The sequence below is a fragment of the Hyla sarda genome, chromosome 3 (assembly GCF_029499605.1).
Source record: "Hyla sarda isolate aHylSar1 chromosome 3, aHylSar1.hap1, whole genome shotgun sequence".
Taxonomy (NCBI): domain Eukaryota; kingdom Metazoa; phylum Chordata; class Amphibia; order Anura; family Hylidae; genus Hyla; species Hyla sarda.
In genome coordinates, this window is record NC_079191.1 from 191,467,269 (window position 1) to 191,490,847 (window position 23,579).

Consider the following 23,579-nt stretch of genomic DNA (forward strand, 5'->3'; position numbering starts at 1 on the left):
CCAGCTTTCCCACTGTCCTGAAGGGAATATCTGTCTGGTAAAGCAGCCATATTAGAGAGATGAGATGGAGGGAAATACAAGATGTCACAATAGTACTCTGCCATTAAAGGAGTCTTAGTGCAAGACTTGCAGTACTTCCCCAGCTTTATAAGACTCCTGAAAAGCAGAATACTAGTGTGACATCTGGTACTTAATGTCTTCAATATAGCTGCTTCACCAGACATATATTCTCATATATTCTCTTCACCAGACATTTAGGAAAGCTGGGTGACAGGCAGTACATAAAGCTAGGAAAGTAATGTGAGCCCTGCACTGTGTAATGTTACCCAGCTTTCCAAGTCTTCTGAAGTCCCAAAAGTGATGGACTGCTTGTCCTCCCTTTACTTGTTATGGAGTATTGAAGCTGTGCTCTCTCCCTGCCACCGCCCTTCACACTAAGGCTGGGCCCATATCTAATTCATTTGAATGAGCCAACTAGAGTCATATAGTGACTCCGGTCAGCTAATTTTTGCCCTGTGTCCAGTTTTCTGACCAAACCTAAAACCGTGGTATACAGTATTTTTTTTTGGACTATTGCTTTTGGTGAAGGGGGGGGGGGGGGCTACAAAGTTTGGGGGGCTTTTTCTCCTTATACCACTTTTAAAAAAAATGGGGCTACAAGAACATGTTAGTGTAAAAAATATAGATTTTGATTTTTCTCCTCTACTTTGCTGCTATTCTTGTGAAACACCTAAAGGGTTAAAAACTTTCTAAATGTCCTTTTGAATACTTTGAGGGGTGTAGTTTCTATAATGGGGTCATTTGTGGGGTATTTCTCACAGAAAGGCCCCTCAAATCCACTTCAAACTTAACTAGTCCCTGAAAAATTCAGATTTTGAAATTTTCGTGAACATTTTGAAAATTGCTGTTATACTTTGAAGCCCTCTAATGTCTTCAAAAAGTAAAACATGTCAACTTTCTGATGCCAACATAAAGTAGACATATTTTATTTGTGAATCAATATAACATTTATTTGGAATATCCATATCCAAGCAGAAAGTTTCAAAGTTAGAAAAATGCAAAATTTTCAAAATTTTCATGAAATTTGGGGATTTTTCACCAAGAAAGGATGCAAGTAACCATAAAAATGTTATGTCAAAGTAGACTATGTGACGAAAAAACACTCTTGGAATCAGAATAAACGGTAAAAGCATCCCAGAGTTATTAATGCATAAAGTGACAGTGGTCAGAATTGCAAAAGAGGGCTCAGGCCTTAAAGAGTAGCTCCAACCATCCTTTTTGTAGGCATCCCGGAGGCACCCTGCCGCACATCCCACTCCCCCGAACCCCACTGCGCAACCCACTCCCCCGGGGTCGGCATGCGCGCATCCTCATAGTTCAAAGCGCTCACTCCCGCCTGTCTGATTGACAGGCAGGGAGCTAGTGCAGCCTGACTGAATTCGGACCGAAGCCCGGCCGGGATCGGTCCAAATTCATCTGTGACATCACAGCAGGCTGCAGCCGGCCACTAGGAGGGAGACCCCTAGTGGCCGGATTTCAACATTAAAATAAAGTATTTTAATTACAAAAAAATGATTAAAGTATATTAGAAAAATGTTGTAGTACATCAGTACTACAACATATTAAAAAAAAAGTTCACGACAGTGCCCATTTAAGGTGAAAAAGGGCTCAGTCCTTAAGGGGTTAAGCATATAAATGGCCCATACAAAAATATGAAGAAAAACTTTTCATGGTAAAACCCCCTCAAAATACAAGAGGGCACTCCCTCCATCTGGAGAAAATAAAGGTTTAGTCTCCTGGGGAAACAATCCTTCTTTACCATAAGAACTGTGAATTAATGGAACAGTCTACCTCAGGAACTAGTCACAGCAGGAACAGTTGAAGACTTCAAAACAGGGTTAGATAGATTCCTAGATCAAAATAACATTGATGCATCTGCAGAAATAAAGCATTCCTTCCCTTCACCTCCTTGGTTAAACTCCATATACAGGGGTGTGGAAATTAAAAAAAAAAAAACTACTTGTCCAAGGGACTAAAGCAGAACACAATCTACTTGTCCCTCAAGAGACTCCACTTGTCCCGGTAGATAAAATAATTTCAACCAAAATAGTGTGATCCCCCCCCCCACAAGACCACCAGGGATGGTTATAAAATCCCTTTAGACACTGCTGTCAACTTTAACAGCGGTGATCTAATGGTTTAATAGCGGCGATGGCGATTGCAGTATGTCAGGCTATTAGCGTCGGGAGAGCTGTAGGTAGCTCCTTCTACACCAGAGGCAAGCCCAGAAAATTGCCCCCCCCCCCCCCCCTCTGACCCCTATAACTCCAATTTTTCCATATACAGGGACGAGGGTAATCTTGTGTGACATGATCTGTAGTTTTTATCGGAACTTTTATTAGGAAAGGGGCTTATTCACATATATACGCACTTCTTAAAATATTTTAATCACTATTTTTCAGTCTTCATAGGGACTTATATATGGAGTCTTTTGCTTGGAAAACACTGAACAGCGCTGTGTTAGGCTGCATTCACACCACGTTTTTGCAATACAGTTCCCGTATACGTTTTCTATGTGAAAACCGTCTGGAACCGTATTGGAAAACGTATGCATTGACTCTCCATTGAAACCGTATGCCAAAAGATGCATCAGGTTGTGTCCGTTTTGCATCCTGTACGGTTTTGTCAGGTTTTTTTCCTGTACCCAAAACTGTAGTCTACCACGGTTTTAGGTCCGGTTGAAAAACTGTATTAAATCGTATACGTTTTATTTTAACATGGGAGTCAATGGGAACCGTACAGAACTGTATGTGCGTACGGTTCCATCCGGTTTTCACCATACGGTTTTTGCACAGTTTTTTTTTCTTGGAATTTCAATCTAACAAGTAAAACTTTATTCAAAATGGAGTGAAAAGTTAAAAACGTATAAATTTTTTTCTTAAAAAACGGATGCAACCGGATGTAATTTTTCAAACCGTATACGGTTTTTAACCGTATACGGGTTAAAATTTGTATACACATTTTGATACAGTTTAGTCAGGTTTTGAGGAATCCGTTTTTCCTAAAAAACCTGATACGGGAACTGTATTGCAAAAACGTGGTGTGAATGCAGCCTTACTGGGGGGGGGGGGGGGTGTTCTGCTTCTCCAGTTTGTGTGGTGCATTTTATTTACTCTATGTGTCAGAAAATTCTGGAAGTTGCATTTAGTTACTAGATAACTACATCTCCCAGCATGCCCCAATACAGCCTATGGCTGTGTGGGTGTTGCAGCATGTTGCACTGTATAGTAGGTTATTGTGTAACATGCTGGGAGTTGTAGTTTTTGTTTGTGTCAGCAGCAGAGCCATAGGCTGTGTCAAGGAATACTGGGAATTACAGTTAGTAACAACAACTCCCAGCATGCCCTGATGCAGCCTATGGCTCTGCAGCTGACCCAAACCAAAACTACAACTCCCAGCATGTTACACTTTATAGTTCTACAGTTTAGGTTATGGTGCAACATGCTGGAAGTTGTAGTTTTGGTTCGGGCGTGTTTGCGGGCATCCGTGGGGCTCTTGGTCGGTGAGTATGAAGGGAGGTGGGATTCTGGGGGTGCAATTCAGTGCAGGTGGCCAGAAGACACAAAAAATAAATAAAATTAGATAGAACAACTGGCAGCAGCACTTGTCAGTCTGCCCATGTACAAAACATGCATGCATACACATATCATACATACACACATATACATACACCGGCCACTGCCCCCTATATTATACATTACTGTACATTCATACATACAGACACATCATACATGCACCCGCCGCTGCTTCCCCCCCCACATCATACATTACATACACACATACACCTTACACACATCATATATACACATACACTCACACAATAAATATACACCAAACATATGTACACATCATACATACACCCACCGCTGCTTCCCCCCCCACATCATACATTACATACACACATACACCTTACACACATCATATATATACACATACACTCACACCATAAATATACATATGCACACATCATACATACACCTGGCGCTGCCCCCTATATCATACATTACATACACACATCACACATACACCATACACACATCATATATACACATGCACAAACCATAAATATACACCATTCATATGCACAGATCATACATACACCTGCCGCTGCCTCCTATATCATACATTACATACATATATCATATATACACCATACACACATCATATATACACATACACACACCATAAATATACACCATTCATATGCACAGATCATACATACACCTGCTGCTGCCCCCTATATCATACATTACATACATACATCACACATACACCATACACACATCATATATACACATGCACAAACCATAAATATACACCATTCATATGCACAGATCATACATACACCTGCCCGGCTACTGAAATCAGCTGGGGGCCGCCACTGCCCCCTCCAAACACTCTGAGCGCCGGTGTGAGGTGCAGACTTGCATCGGCTCCTGCACCTCACACCGGCATTAAAGAAAAATAAGGGAGAAGTCTGTCTGTCCCTGCTAGTCCAATACAGGGCTAAATCTATAAAAAAATTCACCTGCCCGTCGTCCAAAACTACTTGTTCCTACTATTTTTTCAATTGTACTATGTTACTATGTAATGTAAAATGATGTATACAGTATTTATGTCATGGAACATTTACTGTCTATTAATCAAAACTATCAAACACCTAAATCTTTGATCTTTTGGTCACATCATATATCAGAAAAAAATTAATAGAAAGTGATTAAAAAGTCTCCTTAAAATAAGATTGATATCGATAAAAACTACAGATCACACTGCAAAAAATGTGCCCTCATACAGCCCCATATATGAACATTTTTTAAAGATATTGGAGTTTAAAGCATACTTATTTTGTTAAATAAGGTTTGACTTTTTAAAAAAAAGTATATTTTGCTCTGTCTCAGTCAGCTCACAGACTGGAAAGGGGCATTCCCCCTCATGCAGAACATCATCTGAAGCCCTGCAGGGGAAAACTTCCTCCCTTACTCTGCTATGCTTCTCTGAACACACAGCCTAGAGTAGTTCAGTGTGTGATGGGCTGTGATTGGCTAAGACCTCACACCTCTATGCAATGAATTCTACAGTCTGTCAGCTCTGCCCAGCAGCTGCCAAAGGAAGCAGAAATATCTAGCACAATGTTGAGCACAAAATTCAGCACTATGCAGTGAAGACATGATGACTCTACTACAATCTTTCCCAACCAGGGTACCTTCAGCTGTTACTACAATAGGCTATCTAGGCATGCTGGAAGTTGTATTTTTGCAACAGCTGGAGGCACCCTGGTTGAGAAACCCTGCTCTACAGTCTAGATCAGCTAAAAGGGAAATATATATTCAGCTCTAAATACTCTGCTGAGCTGTGGTCCCACCTGCATTTCCTGACTTTTCTCTCTGCCAGGCTTCTGCGCGAGACAATTTAATTTAGAAGTATATTAGAAAAGTAATTCAAATAGGCTCATCTATAATATAGTACATTTCATTGATGGTGACAGGTACCATTTAAAAGGCAATGGTCAGATACAAAAACTTTTGATATGTTGTAAGGCATGCAAAACCAATAGGTTTTGTAATTGCTTTCATTAGAAAATTTTCTGTATTTCATACTGAAAAAGTCAGTCACACAACTGCCCCCCTGCCTGCTTGGACACATACTAGTCCTGCTGTGTCCATACGTCATCACCTATGTCATGGACACACTTCATTGATTGACAGCTGTGAGTGTTGGGCTCAAAGCTGGAGGAAAAATCCTCCCACTGTCAGCTTGTGTCCCGCTACTGTCAGTGAGGACAAGCTGGGAGTTGTAGTTTTGCTAATGCTAGGGGAGATGTGAGCAGACAGCATACTGTGGGAGGGGGCGGAGACCTGCACAGTGAGGCCACACCCCCTCCCTTTTAGAGGAATTCAGACTAGTGAGCTAAATTAAAAGTGTAATAAAATAAATAAATAAAGGTGCTAGACACATAAAAATTAGATGTACATGGTCAGGATTAGGTACTGAGTGATATGTTAGAAAAATATATATTTTTGTTGGATCTGACGGGTACGCTTTAATGTTTTTGTTAATGTAAATAGTTAGGTTGTAAAGCAAAAGAAATAGAAATTACTATACTACCTATTGGAATATTCCTTGATGATCTGATAAATGCTAATCTTTAGGGTCTCATTGCCAAAGCGGTTGTTGCTTCGATCCTTGTAGATACGAAACTCAGCTGCTGTCACAGCTTCACCCCGAGGGATTTGAGTGAGGTCGAAACGGAATTCCTTGTAGTGCCTCCGTTGGTGTGAAAAGTCCTTGTCTCTTTCAACTGAAAGGAAAAAAGAAAATTCCAGGAGTGAACCCTAAATATAGGCAATGATTAACTGTGAATTTATGCGGCTTACAAATGAAAACATTCTGGCAGCCCTGTATGACAGTGGGTAAACAGCAAAACCACAAATCCAGACATAGCTTCCAGGTGAAGGGAGAAATAGTGTGCACTTCAAACGAGAAAGAAAAAACTCATTAGTTTACTAAAATTTCACGAGAGCAACTGGAAATGATACTAGAACAGCTAAAACGTTCATGCTATATAAGCAGTTTCAGACAAGCGGGGAAAAAGGTAAGAATGAAAGAGGACACTGTAGTGTAGGGGAACTACTTATATGGAAAATTCAAATTCCTCCCAGAGCTAAAGTTCATATTTTTATTAACAGTATTTAAAAAAAAAGTTACTATGTTTTGTGCATGTGTATGTGGGTGGACAGACAGGAATTTTTTTTCTGGTTTATTAGTTAAGAATTACAATGTTTTAAATGTATATGTATATTTCTATTTTATTCTTAGTTATTTCTCATAGCTTATTTTATTTTTCCACGGAAGTCTATGGGAGAATGTATAGGGAAAACTCCTGACATACACACTAAACATGTTTAAGTGGCTACATTAGCCCATCAGTGGCCAAAAGTGTGTGTATTGAATTCTGGGTGCCCAGTATACATCAGTCTACTGGAAAAATTGCATATACATTCTTGTAGTAGACTCCTATTACAGCTCAACAGCATTTCTCTTTTCTCAACTTTGACACAAAAAGATTATACATACCCTCACTATCTCCTGCTTGGACTTCTGCAACATACTGCCCCGTGGCCTTTCATTTAACAGTCTTTCTTTCTTCTTTTAAAGGGTACCTCTCATCAATAAAACATTTGATATATTATAGATTAATGTATGCAGAATAACTTTACAATTGCATGTTATTAAAAAATATGCTTCTTTCTATTTAATTTTCCACTTTGAAGAAATGACCACTAGGGGTCTCCCTACCAGTCCTGGCAGCAAGCATTTCAGACTCATGCTGGAGTCCAAAACACTATGAGCTGCCAGTCTGCTTTGTTCACAAAGGAGAACACTCAGAGCTGCCAGCCTGCTTTGTTCACAGCCTGTTTGGCTGTGAACAAAGCAGGCTGGCAGCTCTGAGTGTTTAGGACTCCAGCATGAGTCAGAAATGCTTGCTGACAGGACTGATCGGGAAAAATACAATAGAAAGAAGCATATTTTACATTAACATGCTATTGGAAAGCTATTCAACATTCATTAATCTAAAATATATCAAACGTTTATTTGATGAGAGGTACCCTTTAAATCCATTCTTAAAGGGGTACTTGGTGGAAAACATTTTTTTTTTAAATCAAGTGGTGGCAGAAAGTTAAACATCCTATTTAAAAATCCTAATCCTTCCAGTACTTAACCTCTTCAGGACATAGGGCCCTGCATCCCGAGTCCTTAAGGACCGATGGCATATCCATACGCCCGTGGGAATTCCGGCCCCCACTGCTAGCCGGTTGGGGACCGGAGCCGGATGCCTGCTGAAATCGTTCAGCAGGCATCCCGGCATATCGCCCAGGGGGGTCATTATGCCCCCCCCCCCCATGTTGGACAATTCAGTCCAGCGATCTGCGGCGATTCCGGGTCAATCGGGACTCCGTTGACCCGGAATTACTGGCTGTCCGGGGCCGTCTCTGACGGCCCCGAACAGCCAGAGCCTGCAGGGGTGAGGTGGCACTGGTGCCACCTCATGATCGCCCTGATTTGTCAGCCGGATTACCAGCCGACCAATCAGGGCACCTGCTGCGGGTGTCACTCCCGCACCCGCTCCACCCCTCTTCCGGAGGACGTGAGCGGGTGCAGGGGACCCCGGGTGCTGGGGACCCCGGCGTCAATTTTGGGATCGGGGCCCCAGGAGCAGCGGCGGCGGCGGCGACGTCGAGGGACTTACCTCATGCGGCTGGATCGTTGGAGGTGAGTGACAGCCTCCTGCTGTTGCTTAGCAACAGCTCCCAGCATGCAAAAAGGGCATGCTGGGAGCTGTAGTTATGCAACAGCAGGAGGCAGACCACCACAACTCCCAGCATTCCCTTATGGGCATGCTGGGACTTATGGTTTTGCAACAGCTGGAGGCACATTTTTTCTATGGAAAAGTGTACCTTCAGCTGTTGTATAACTACAACTCCCAGCTTGCACAAACAGCTAAAGTGCATGCTGGGAGTTGTAGTGGTGCATCTGCTGGTTGCATAACTACAACTCCCAGCATGCCCGTTGGCTGTCGGTGACTGCTGAGAGTTGTAGTTTTGCAACAGCTGAAGGCACACTGGTTGTGAAACTCAGTGTTTTTTTTTACCAAACTCAGTGTTTCACGACCGGTGTGCCTCCAGCTGTTGCAAACTACAACTCTCAGCAGTCACCGTACACCATGCACCGTACATGCTGGGAGTTGTAGTTTTGCAACAGCTGGAGGCACACTGGTTGTGAAACACTGAGTTAGGTCACAAACTCAGTGATACATAACCAGTGTGCCTACAGTTGTTGCAAAACTACAACTCTCAGCAGTCACCGACAGCCAACGGGCATGCTGGGAGTTGTAGTTATGCAACAGCTGGATGTCCCCCCCCCCCCAATGTGAACGTACAGGGTACACTCACATGGGCGGAGGATTACAGTAAGTATCTGGCTGCAAGTTTGAGCTGCCGCAAACTTTCTGCTGCAGCTCAAACTGCCAGCGAGAAACTACTGTGAACCCCCGCCCGTGCGACTGTACCCTAAAAACACTACACTACACTACCACAAAAAATAAAATAAAAAGTTAAAAACACTACATATACACATACCCCTACACAGCCCCCCTCCCCTCCCCAATAAAAATGAAAAACGTCTGGTACGCCACTGTTTCCAGAACGGAGCCTCCAGCTGTTGCAAAACAACTCCCAGTATTGTCAGACAGCCGTTGACTGTCCAGGCATGCTGGGAGTTTTGCAACAGCTGGAGGCACCCTGTTTGGGAATCACTGGCGTAGAATTCCCCTATGTCCACCCCTATGCAAGTCCCTAATTTATGCCTCAAATGCGCATGGCGCTCTCACTTTGGAGCCCTGTCGTATTTCAAGGCAACAGTTTAGGGTCACATATGGGGTATCGCCGTACTCGGGAGAAATTGTGTTACAAATTTTGGGGGGTATTTTACCCTTTTTAAAAATATAAAATTTTGGGGAAAACAAGAATTTTAGGTAAAAAAAAAATATGTGCACATAAGTATTTAGACCCTTTGCATTGACACTCGAAATTTAGCTCTAGGGGCTTTCCATTTCTTATCTTTAAGATGTTTTTACACCTTGACACGGAGTCACCTATACTAAATTCAGATGATTGGACATGATATGGAAAGACACAGCCCTTTTATTGAAAGCCGAGGTATGTGCTCTCAAGTCACCCAAGTGCAAGTAAAAAGTGCAAGTGTTCACACAAAAAAACGTGCACGAGGATGCGGTCTATCGCAAACGCTTCTCCGAAAGGAGAGAGGCCCCCCCAACAAACCAAACCCTTCGCCTCCGGGCCAAAATACACCTGCAAGGTTCCAGGTACAATGTCCCCTTTCACCGAAGCTACTCAGGGACGAAAGTGTTCCTGGCAGACAACTAGGCGTTAACCAGGTTGTCACCAAGGAACCAGTAAAACTGGTTTGGCATCCTGCCGAAACAGGATGCCACGGGGTATAGCAGGGAGGTGAGGAACCTAATGGCCACACACACCTCCCCTAGACCGGCAGGAGGGACACCCAGAAGGGCTACCGCACCCTACCAAATCCTAGTGGACAAAACGAACACAAAAAGTGGACACAGTGACAAAAATAAATAAGTGGATGTGGGCAGTGTGTAATACTGCCCGGACATCCGACCGGATCTATAAAAATTCCCCAATCCCACGCCCCACTCCCAGGGCACTTGTGCACCTCGGCCTTCACTCTACCCGGACCTTATGGCTAGATCCAGCAGGGAGCAGGGATCATCAGAGATGACTGCTTCCCATACAGCAATCCCTGGTACCCCCCCCCCCCCCGTCCTACTGTGTGGTTCCCCATCCTGCCTTGGTGCTCTTCCACACCGCCAACAGGAAAGGAAAGGTACTACACTTGGTCTTAGCCAAAAGGCCGACACAACCCTGTCTATATAAGGTCTCACAGCTAAATGTAAGAAGTTTGGAACAACCACACTCTTTCCAGAGGTGGCCAAACCCACCAAACTAAGTAACTGAGTGAGAAGGGTCTTGGTAAGAGAGGTGACCAATAACCCAATCGACACTCTGACTGAGCTCCAAAGATCCTGTGTGGAGATGGGAGAAATTTACAGAATGTCAACAATCACTGCAGTATAATTGCACACCAATCTGGGCTCTATGGCAGAGTGACCAGAAAGAAGCCTTTTTGTAGGTATGACTATTAATGGTGGCCCTAAGACTGAGCCCTCTCCATACACCCTAAACTGCCCCATGATGAAAATAAACACCAAAGGTCATTAAGGGGTTAAAATATTGCTTTCCAGCAGCTTTGTGATACTAAGTGCGTCTATTAATTTCATACAGCTATTACATGGGGTGAGAGACTGATTGTAATTTGTATCTTCTATGTTTTTATAAGTAAATATAAACATACATGGGATAAAGATATAAGATAAAAATAAAATAAAAGGTAGATTACAATGGCAAAGGGTATATACCCCAGGACTCTGCCACAGCGTACTTTTATTGGTTTGGTATCTAGAAATACTTAGAACCGACAAATGTGGTAGCAATTATTTTTTTACATATGCAAAAGTCGTGAAACACCTGTGGGGTATAAAGGTTCACTTAACCCCTTGTTACGTTCCCCGAGGGGTCTAGTTTCCAAAATGATATGCCATGTTGTTGTTTTTTTGCTGTCCTGGCACCATAGGGGCTTCCTAAATGCGGCATGCCCCCAGAGCAAAATTTGCTTTCAAAAAGCCAAATGTGACTCCTTCTCTTCCGAGACCTGTAGTGCACCAGCAGAGCACTTTTCACCCCCATATGGGGTGTTTTCTGAATCAGGAGAAATTGGGCTTCAAATTTTTAGGGGTATTTTCTGCTATTACCCTTTTTAAAAATGTAAAATTTTTGGGAAAACAAGCATTTTAGGTAAATTTTTTTTTTTTTACATTTACAAAAGTCGTGAAACACCTGTGGGGTATTAAGGTTCACATTACCCCTTGTTACATTCCCCGAGGGGTCTAGTTTCCAAAATGGTATGCCATGTGTTTTTTTTTGCTGTTCTGGCACCATAAGGGCTTCCTAAATGCAACATGCCCCCCAAAAACCATTTCAGAAAAACGTACTCTCCAAAATCCCCTTGTCGCTCCTTCGCTTCTGAGCCCTCTACTGCGCCCGCCGAACACTTTACATAGACATATGAGGTATGTGCTTACTCGACAGTAAAAAATACAAGTAAAAATTTTGTCCTTTTACCCCTTATAAAAATTAAAAAATTGGGTCTACAAGAACATGTGAGTGTAAAAAATGAAGATTGTGAATTTTCTTCTTCACTTTGCTGCTATTCGTGTGAAACACCTAAAGGGTTAAAACACTTACTGAATGTCATTTTGAATACTTTGGGGGGTGTAGTTTTTATAATGGGGTCATTTATGGGGTATTTCTAATATGAAGACCCTTCAAATCCACTTCAAACCTGAACTGGTCCCTGAAAAATACGGAGTTTGAAAATTTTGTGAAAAATCGGAAAATTGCTGCTGACCGTTGAAGCCCTCTGGTGTCTTCCAAAAGTAAAAACTCATAAATTTTATGATGCAAACATAAAGTAGACATATTGTATATGTGAACCAAAAAAAAATGTATTCGTAATATCCATTTTCCTTACAAGCAGAAAGCTTCAAAGTTAGAAAAATGCAAAATTTTCTAATTTTTCATCAAATTTACGGATTTTTCACCAAGAAAGGATGCAAGTATCAACAAAAATTTACCACTATGTTAAAGTAGAATATGTCACGAAAAAACAATCTCGGAATCAGAATGATAACTAAAAGCATCCCAGAGTTATTAATGTTTAAAGTGACAGTGGTCAGATGTGCAAAAAACGCTCCGGTCCTTAAGGCCAAAATGGGCTCCGTCCTGAAGGGGTTAACAGCTGTTGTATGCTCCACGTGAAATTCTTTTCTTTTTGAATTTCTTTTCTGTCTCACCACAGTGCTCTCTGCTGACACCTCTGTCCATGTCAGGAACTGTCCACAGAGTTGTCAGCAGAGAGCACTGTGGTCAAACAGAAAATAAATTAAAAAAGAAAAGAACTTCCTGTTGAGCATACAGCAGCTGATAAGTACTGGAAGGCTTAATATTTTTAAATAAAAGTAATTTACAAATCTGTTTAACTTTCTGGCACCAGTTGATTAAAAAAAATTATAATAATTCCACCAGAGTACCCCTTTAAGGCTGGGTCCACACTACGTTTTGTCCCATACGGGAGCGCATACGGCAGGGGGGAGCTAAAATCTCGCGCTCCCGTATGTCACCGTATGCGCTCCCGTATGTCATTCATTTGAATGAGCCGACCGGAGTGAAACGTTCGATCCGGTCGGCTCATTTTTGCGCCGTATGCGCTTTTACAACCGGACCTAAAACTGTGGTCAACCACGGTTTTAGGTCCGGTTGTAAAAGCGCATACGGCGCAAAAATGAGCCGACCGGACCGAACGTTTCACTCCGGTCGGCTCATTGAAATTAATTACATACGGGAGCGCATACGGTGACATACGGGAGCGCGAGCTTTTAGCTCCCCCCTGCCGTATGCGCTCCCGTATGGGACAAAACGTAGTGTGAACCCAGCCTGACTCTGCTGCCCAATTAATCTACCTCTCCCCTCATTCCTCCTCGCCTCTCCCCTCTGCCAATCCCTTCCCTGGCTACCCTTTATCCAGCTAATTCAGTTTAAACTGCTAACATTGATATACAAGGCTGTTCACAACCTGTCCCATTCATACATCTCCTATCTTCATTTCACATAATCTTTGATTCTTACAGGACCTCCATCCAAGGTGTCTTTTATGTTCCTGTAAAACTCTGGAGCTCACTATTGTGACAAATCAGACTCTATCCTACCACTCAATTCAACTTAAAAACCCATCCCTTGTGAGCAGGGTCCTCTCACCCTGCAACTAATTGTGCTAAAAATCTATATATATAAAACTCAACCTGTGTGTGTGTGTGTGTGTGTGTATGTATGTATGTTCCAGTATCACGTCCAAACGGCTACAGATATTAACATGAAACTTGGCACACATGTTACTTATATGTCAACAACAAACATATGATAGGTGATTTAACCCTTACTCATTTGCCAGGGGCGGGGTTTATGTTTAAAGTCCCATACAAGTCAATGGGAAATATATGTTACTGCATAACTTCCAAACGGCTTGAGATATTTCGATAATACTTGGTCACATGTTACTTATATATCCACTTAAAATATAGGATAGTTAATTTAACCAGTAACTACCCCCATTTGTGAGTGTCAGGGTTTTTGTTTAAAGTCCCATGCAAATCAATGGGAAATGTATGTTCCCACATAACTTCTGTACGGCTGGAGATATTTCAATAACTGGTACACATATTACGGGTCGGGATAGGAGGTCGACATAGCAGGTCGGGATAGGAGGTCGGGATAGGAAGGCGGGATAGGAGGTCGGGATAGGAGGACAGATAGGAGGACGCGATAGGAGGACCGGGATAGGAGGACCGGCATAGGAGGTCGGGATAGGAGGTCGGGATAGGTGGTCGAGATAGGAAGACGGGATTGGAGGACTGGATAGGAGGTCAGGATAGGAAGACGGGATAGGAGGTCGGGATAGGAGGTCGGGATAGGAGGACGGAATAGGAGGACGAGATATGAGGACGGGATAGGAGGTTGTGATAGGAGGACGGGATAGGAGGTCGAGATAGGAGGACGGGATAGGAGGACGGGATAGGAGGTCGTGATAGGAGGACGGGATAGGAGGACGGGATAGGAGAACGGGATAGGATGTCGGGATAGGAGGATGGGATAGGACGACGGGATAGATGGACTAGATAGGAGGACGGAAAAGGAGGACGGGAAAGGAGGTCGGGAAAGGAGGTTGAGATATGAGGACGGGAAAGGAGGACGGGAAAGGAGGAAGGGATAGGGGGACGGTAAAGGAGGACGGGATAGGAGGATGGGACAGGAGGACGGGATAGGAGGACGGGATAGGAGGACGGGAAAGGAGGACGGGAAAGGAGGACGGGAAAGGAGGTCGAGATAGGAGGATGGGAAAGGAGGTCGAGATAGGAGGACGGGAAAGGAGGACGGGAAAGGAGGTCGAGATATGAGGATGGGAAAGGAGGACGGGATAGGAGGACGGGATAGGAGGACGGGATAGGAGGTCGGGATAGGAGGTCGGGATAGGAGGTCAGGATACGATGACGGGATAGGAGGTCGGGATATGACAACAATATATGAGGACGGGATATGAAGTCAAAAGCTTCCTCCTTTGTTTATTTTCGTCCCCAACAAGGATTAGGAAGGAAAAACCGGGCAACGCCGGGTACTCAGCTAGTCTATTTATATATAAAACTCAATGGCCCTCATTTACTATTGCAAACCCGACATGTTTTGTTGGGCTGTGCGCCAGAATTTGCGTCAGAATTGAAAAAACCCCGACTAACTCTCCATTTTGCTGAGAAAACCCTGAAAAGGGGGTGTGGATGCTGGGGGAAGGGGGTGTGGTCTCAGAAAAGGGGCGTGTTCCCAACATTTTCACAAAAACCCAACATATTTACGAAGGTTTCCACATAAAATGTGGTGGATTTTAACTGAGGAAAACTCTACAGATCAGAGCATGTGTAAAAAAAAAGCAAAGTATAGGAAAAGAGGAAAATGTAGGGAAACCTTAGTGAATACTGCGGAAAATAAATTTTAGGGAATTAAAACCCACAAAGAAACCTACACTCCACTCTTAGTAAATAAGGGCCACTTGTAGTGTGTATGTGCGTGTGTATGTTCCAGCATCATGTCCAAACCGCTAAAGATATTAACAAGAAACTTGGCACACATGTTACTTATATATCAACAACAAAAATAGGATAAGTGATTTAACCCTTACTCACCCCCATTTGCCAGGGTCGCGGTTTTTGTTTAAAGTCCCATACAAGTTTATGGGAAATATATGTTACTGCATAACTTCCACACGGCTGGAGATATTTTGATAATACTTGGTCACATCTTACTTAAAATATAGGATAGTTAATTTAACCCTTAACTACCCCCATTTGTGAGGGTCAGGGTTTTTATTTAAAGTCCCATGCAAATCAATGGGAAACGTATGTTCCCACATAACTTCCGTATACGGCTGGAGATATTTCAATAATACCTGGTACACATATTACTTATATGTCAAATATAAAGATATGATAAATTAACCCTTACCTACACCCTTATTTAAAATATGGGTTTTTGTTTCAAGTCCCAAGCAAGTTTATGGGACTTTCAGTACCTTACTCCACAAGCTCCGCTTTGCATCTCCTGGTGAATGTGACAGACCCGCTTGCAAGCCACACGCCATCTCACAAAGACACGCCCACAGTTTAAGCCCAACTCCTTTTATTATATACCATTTTTGTGGATCTGTCTGGCTTGCAAATCACGCCCAGTCCCACAAAGCCACATCCCCTTCTATTTTCAGCTTACAATATCTTCATCACAAATCAGTCCCACCTGAGGACAGGATCTGAGGATGGGACATAAGGATGGAATATGAGGTCGGGATAGGAAGAAAGGATGTGAGGACGGGATATTAGGATGGGATATGAGGACGGAATATTAGGTTGGGATATGAGGTCAGGACATGAGGACAGGGCATCAGGTCGAGATAGGAGGATGGGAAATGAGATCAAGATAGGAGGTCGGAATATGAGGACGGGATATGAGGATGGGATATGAGGTTGAGATATGAGGACAGAATATGAGGACAGGATAGGAGGTCGGGGTAAAAAAAAACTCAAATGCAACCCCCCTAAAACTTTACTTTTATTCAATATTCATTAAAATGGAAAATCCCTATGCAAAAATAAGTTAAAACTGATAACCTGATGATCAAGTATGTAACACACTTAATATATAGGGAGAACACTTCACCGCTTGCTAATAATGCAGCCCTGCAGTTGCCGCTGTAAATTGATCAATCAGTTATCGCTTAAAAAATTACACTATTGCCGCCTCTACATGTTTCGCCGTATCACCAGCTTTCTCAAGAGGCAATGGTGGCAATGGGCCCCCGTTGCCAACATATTTTTTTCACAGAATAAGATAGAATTCAGGATAATACATATTAGCTTAACCTTTGTGGTTTCTGCTAAAAAAGATACTAACGAGAATGTTATTTTCAGGAAAATGTTTGAAGTTGAAGAAAAAACTGTTTTTTGTACATCAAAAATAACTTACACGTGAATGTAAATGGGTAAAAAGTTACACTAGGTGATGTCAGTTAGTTACTGTTTTTTTATTTTATGTTTTTTAATGTTTTTTTTATTTTAAATACTTATTGATAGACTAAAAGAGAAAATCAATGTGCTTGTTAAAAGAAAGGACTTTGAAGGGCTATAACCTGTAAATCATCTATGACCAAAGGTGAACGATCATTAGTTCAGGAAATGAGGGGTTTATTAGTAAACAGAATTCACATTAGTGATAATGTCCCCAATATAATGACAATACTCTTAAAGGGGTACTACGGCCATAAGACATCTTATCCCCTATCCCAAAGACTTTCCCCCTCGCATAGACTTGCATAGCGGGGGCGGGGCGTGACATCACGATACTCCGGCCCCGTGGTTGGCACCCGGCAGTTTGTGAGCTGGCAGCGTGGCGGGCAGCTCAAAGAGGTGGGTGCCGAATGCAAGATTGCGCGGGTCCCCAACGGCGGGACCACCATGGTCATACATCTTATACCCTATCCTTTGGATAGCGGATAAGATGTCTTAGGGCCGGTGTAACCCTTTAAACATACATGTACTAAAAATATTGAAGAACGTACAGCCAATGACACGGAGTGGTCAAAATATTATAATATACAGATAAGTGTGAGGAGAGGTAACCGGGCACAGTCAACACTAGTATTCACAAAAGATTTGAGAGCAGGAGCGGCTAAAGAACCCGGTGGTGCTAGACGGCAAAACAGTTCATGATCCCAAACTTGTAACAAGGAGCACATCATGTGGGTACAGTAGAATACAACTGAATTGCATTTAACTCACTGTATCGCTGTGTGTGAAACAGCCTCTGTCACCCGCCTGGTGAGGCATTCCTGTCTGTGTGTCTCTGCACCTGTTAATTCTGTTAACCAATGTGAGTTAAATGGAATTAAAGGGGTACATTTGGCGGAAAACATTTTTTTTTTATTCAACTGGTGCCAAAAAAATAAACAGGTTTGTAAATTAGTTCTATTAAAAAATCTTAATCCGTCCTGAACGTCTTAGCTACTGTATACTACAGAGGAAATTCTTTTCTATTTGGATTTATTTTCTGTCTGTCCACAGTGCTCTCTGCTGACACCTCTGTCCATTTTAGTAACTGTCCAGAACAGCATAGGTTTGCTATGGGGATTTTCTCCTGCTCTGGACAGTTCATAACATGGACAGAGGTGTCAGCAGGGAGCACTGTGGACAGACAGAAAAGAAATCTAAAAAGAAAAGAATTTCCTCTGTAGTATATAGCCGCTAATAAGTACAGCAGCTAATCTGTTTAACTTTCTGGCACCAGTTGATTCAAAAATAAAAGTTTTCCACTGGAGTACCACTTTAAGTTGTATTCTACTGTACCCGCATGGTGTGCTCCAATTATCTCTTGTTACAAGTTTATTATAAAATACAGTACAAATAATATGTCCAGTGATAACTGCAAGGCTATCCCCTTGCCCAACATACATATTGCACACAGGCATTTCCCCATTTGTTCTTCTTTGCTGTATTTTGAGGGGTTTCTTGGGATCATCAATTTTATTATGTTTATCTTTATGGATTTTTCAATCATTGTGAATAAAATATATTTTGGTCTATGTACGTGTGGGTCTTATGCTGTATTGTATTCTTATTGCATATGACAAGTATACTTATTAGGGGGCTTTTTATATATTTTGCAGATCATTGTAGATAAAACAATCTTGAAATCTTGCTGTTTTTATGCCGACCTCATGTTTCAATAGGTACTTCACTTCTTAGCAGTCCACTCATTATCATAACATTAAAGGGGTACTCAACCCCTAGACATCTTATCCCCTATGCAAAGGATAGATGATAAGATGTCTGATCGCGGGGGTCCTGCCGCTGGGAATGCCCGTGATCTCTGCTGTGGTACCGCAGTCATCCGTTGCACGGAGCGAACTTCGCTCCATGCCTGATGACAAGCGATGTAGCGCTGACATGACGTCACGAGCCTCCGGTGCCACAGCCGGCATTCTAAACGAACACCAGGTGGTGCAGGGAGATCCTGGCAAGACCCCCACAATCAGACATCGTATCCCCTATTCTTTGGATAGGGGATAAGATGTCTAGAGGTGGAGTACCCCTTTAAGGCAATGGTGTAACTAGAATACCATGGCCCCCATGGCGAATTTTGGACATGTGCCCCCCACCATCCATATAGTGACCCTGTAGCGGTAGATACCATAGTAGATACCATCACATAGTGAGTGAATAATAATGCCACACTATTACTGAATTAAACACATTGGGGGGGATTCATCAACATCAGTGTATGGTAGAGCTTTTTTTACCCCTTTCTGCTGCGTGTATTTGTCATTTACCTGCGCAAAATTTACTAAACTTGTGCATGGGTCTCTGTGAATCATGTGCAGTAATAGAATCCAGCCCATCTCAGCTCTTGAAAAAAAAATATAAGGCAGACTTGTACGTGTGCTCGGAGCTGGTGTATATTTGCGCAAAAAAATGACACTTGCATCCTTTTTTTGCGCCAAAAAAAAGACACAGTTAATAAATTCATGTCTAGAGGAAAAAACGGCTCTACGGTACATCTAAACGGTGACATCTTTAGAAAAAGTTCCACCAAAAAAGACGCAAAAAAAGAACACAGGAAATATCCTTGCGCAACATTTTGCGCAAGAAAATACACCTAAAATGACTCTATATAGATTGATGAATCCCCCCCCCCCCCCATTATACACAGAATAATATTCCTCCACATAGTGACAATATAGCAATAGATACCAGCAGTGACTCACAGGCGACTTTTTCTTGGAGTTCTTCTCTTTCTTTCATCCCGACTTGACTTTCTGCTGCAGAATGTGCCAGATAAACATCTTAGGCTCCTTCTAGACTCCAACATGCATCTTACGTCTATACAATCTCACTAACTATAGTCTCTAAACAGCAATAATGTCCCACTTGGTGCCCTGCACAGTTAAAGTGGGTAGGTAAGTAGGTTTCTTATTAAGTATGTCTCCCACAGCAGGCAGTTCCCCCATAAAACAGGTGTGTCTCCTTCATTAGGCAGGTATGTCTCACAAGTATTCAATTATTCCCACCAAGTAGGCAGTAGGTCTCCCAGTAATCAGGTAGTTCCCCCAGCAGGCAGGTAGCCCCTCTTAGAAGGCAGGTGGTCCCCTCCAGTTGGCAAGTAACTCCCCCTCCAGAAGAGAGGTAGCCCCCCTTATTAGGCAGTCCCCCCATAAGGATTGCAGTGATGGCAGTTTTTCCCATTAGGCAGGTAGTCCCCAGTAGACAGTAACTCCCTAGATTAGATTCACCCCAAGTAGAAAGGTAGTCCCTCCTACCTGCTAAAATAATAAAACCAAAAGAAAAATCATACTAACTCCTCTCTTGGGCAAACCAGAAGCCTGGTGGGTTCTTCCTCATCAGCTCCTGAAGCTGTCTGCAGCCTACACCAATAGCTGATTTTCTGGGCATCTGAGATAAGAGACCCATATTCCCTGGCTACCAAGCGAATTATGAAATGGGTAGTTTGGGTTTTGCTCAAGTCATCCACAATATAATGCATGGGGGAAAGACAATTGTCTCCTCTCTCTTCTGACACAGGTCAAAGCACACACCTAAAACACTCTCGCATAAAAGTAAAAAAATTCTAGGGGTAGCGGGGGGGGGGGGATTCATGAAAAGTGGAGTAGGTGCATGTCTTCTTACTCCATTAATTCATGTGGTGGAAACTGTGTACCTGCACTATATTAATTACATGGTGCAGGTCATGTTAAAAATATGGTGCTGAGCACATTTCTTACTTCAGTACACCACATTGTATGTTGGCCCCCTCTTCGACTTTCTGTTCAACTTTTTTAACTGTGTGAATTTTGAATAATGTTGTCCACGGCCAGTTTGTAAGCCAAGTAAGGACTGGTGTAGATTTGCGCCTCAGCGCAGATGCGACAAACTGAAAAGTTTATGAATATGAGGGAGCTCTTAATTTGGCTCATCAAAACACGGTAAGGCCAGGATTGTCTGTCCGCAATACAGATGCAAACACCTGCATGTAACTTGCTCACGTGAAACCAGCCTAAGCATTGAGGTATCAGAAAGGACATGCATCAGAGGCTCTATTCAGGGGCCTGCATCACAGATTCCATTTAAATAACGGGACAAAAAGCTATATGCATTTTTTTATCCAGTAGAATGCTGTAAAATTACAGACACCAGAAGGAAACCTGATGGACCCATTAAAGTCAATGAGGGCTCTTGGGATCCATTGGTGTCTGTCACGCAAGTGATTTGTTCACTCCTCCTGAATAGAATCTGTGACAGGGGCCTCAAATGGAGCCTCCAACACAGATGTGAACCTAGTCTAAGAATGTTATGATTCATCAAAGGTTTGCAAATGAAGAGATAAGGTTCTGTTATTGAAATGCCACTTTTTGCACCCTTTCATCTTTCCATTATGTTGTCATTTCATCGCAGTAAACCTCTGTCTTGCTCCAAAAATAAATGCTGGCCCTCAGCCTTCTCTGTAACTTTGGTCACAGATTTTATTGTTATAAAGCAACTATACTCTCTACCTACTGTTCAGTTCTATATAAATTATATGTTAAATCAATTTACGAGAGTAAAGAACATCTGGGCCTTCCATTTGTGGCTACAATATCTGATTTCCATAAAAGTTTAACTCAACCATACAAATACAGTAATATTCCAATAAAATTTGAGGTAAAAGCTGAAACTCAAACATCTGCCTGTGCATTGGTCATTTTAGTATTTTATTCTACTCAGGAAAATTGTAGTTTATCTCTTGTCAATCTAATTTTACTACACATTAAAAACAAAGACCAAAAAAGTTATTGTGTCGGGATGTTGTCATCTTGGGACAAAATCCAAATAAGGGGAAATTCAGATTTTTTTTTTTTTTTATACAAAAAGCTGTGATTTAAACAACAGCTTCGAATGTAAAAAAAAAAAAAAAAAAAAAGATAAAAATTATTATTTTTTACATTATAGAAAGTCTAGTGAACTGTTTTGGTATGTTACAGTAAGAGATGTATTGCAATGTCTTTCCTTGGTTTCCGGAAAAGATCTGTTCAGTCAGGAAATAATTTGTTAGTTTTACCTCCCAGCTCACTGCATGTTGCCAAGTTTATGAGGCTATCCTTCCTATTTTAATCAATGACAAGCTGCGTTTATACAATCTCCTGTTGTTGTCTGGTCAGCAGCATGCTACAACCCACATCATTGTCATTGTTTATATATTACTAAAACATATTAATCATCCATTTTTAGAAATATTATGTACACGCTAATAGTATTAAACAATTTCTATCAATTGGTTTCTTGCTACATTCGTGGAATGCACCTGAAATTATTGATATTATATGACAAGATTTCTTTTTCTTATAGTATATGAATTACATCTTAAAAAGTCACTGTTTAAACAGTATAGCCATGAAGTTATGCCTTTTAGGGGTAGATTTACCTGGATTTTGTCTGCAATAGTTTTGTACAAAAACTGGGAAAGCAGGGGCGTAGCTATAGGGGGTTCAAAGGTAGCAGTTGTTCAGGGGCCCTGGTGCCTAAGGCGACCCCAAAGCACATCTGTTCCATAAGAGACCAGTATTATAATTGGCACATGGGGCCCTGTTGCAGATTGTTCATCAGGGCCCACAAACTACAAGTTATGCCTATGTGTGAAAGCATAATAATGATAATAATAATTCAACTATTATTATTATTATTATTTAAAAAAAATAAACTCTAGTGTCCAGGGGGAGTTACCCTGGACAGTGAAAGCCAGGTAAGTCCAGCCCATCTACTCTTTATCTAGTGTCTGTCAATGAAACAAGGTAACAGGATACAAACAGGCCATGGACAGTGATAGGAGAACATGGGCTGGGCTTGACTGGGCCTTTGCCATGTTGGGGAAGTTTCCCTAAGCACTTAAGGCTCATTTGCATATTAACAAAAACTTGCCAATAACTCGCCAATGGAGAGGAGTATTGACATTTTTAAAAGTATGCCCATAATTATATTGACTAACCCGATCTAGCCATGTCCTAACTTACTGTATACCCCTGAGTTCCTGCTGGCAGGTCCAGTTCAAGGTCACTGCATGTTATTGTAGGTTATTTGCACCATTTTATCAAGAAGCTTATGACTGCCAATGACAGAAAAGGAAGATGGGGAGTGGTATAAATTGAGAGAATTGTTTGTAAGAAATATTTACTTATATCCAAACACTATTTTATACTTGTAATAATTTAGCACATGTAATACAGTTAGTTCATGGTCCAGGCAAGAAGCATTAGACCTCATAGACTTGTGTTTGGGATCCATATCACATAAAACACAAATACAGCAACAGAGCATTAAAATTGAGACAGGCCTATGTTTTCGTCATGTCTAATTTATTGCATTAATTTATGTGTATAGTGCCTAATTCCAAAAGGTTGTACTGAGATTGGCCCCTGTTCCCACTGGAGTTAAAGTTCTAAATGAATCTGTCAGTACAGTATGTTTTTGGAGTGTGGGAGGAAACCCATGCAAACATGAGCAGTATAGACAAACTCTATCAGATGTTGCTCTGGATTGGATTCCAATCAAGGAGTCTTTTATTTCTTGTTGAGTAAGTACAAAAAAAAAAAACAGGCATGCTTTATATCTGTCCTAATATCTCCCTACAAACACTGTTTTAGTGCTTGTCATGGCGAATACAATACAGTGCACAGAACTCTAT

General features: G+C 41.9%; 1 protein-coding gene across 2 annotated transcripts in view; it reads right to left on the bottom strand.

Annotated features, from left to right (window-relative positions):
- BMP5 (bone morphogenetic protein 5) overlaps positions 1–23,579 on the bottom strand; it is a 195,899-nt gene that overhangs the window by 81,423 nt on the left and 90,897 nt on the right. For both annotated transcript variants that reach the window (XM_056565753.1, XM_056565752.1), the window contains exon 2: positions 6,166–6,358. In XM_056565753.1, coding sequence (XP_056421728.1) covers positions 6,166–6,358 — 193 coding nt within the window. The remainder of the gene's footprint in view (positions 1–6,165; positions 6,359–23,579) is intronic.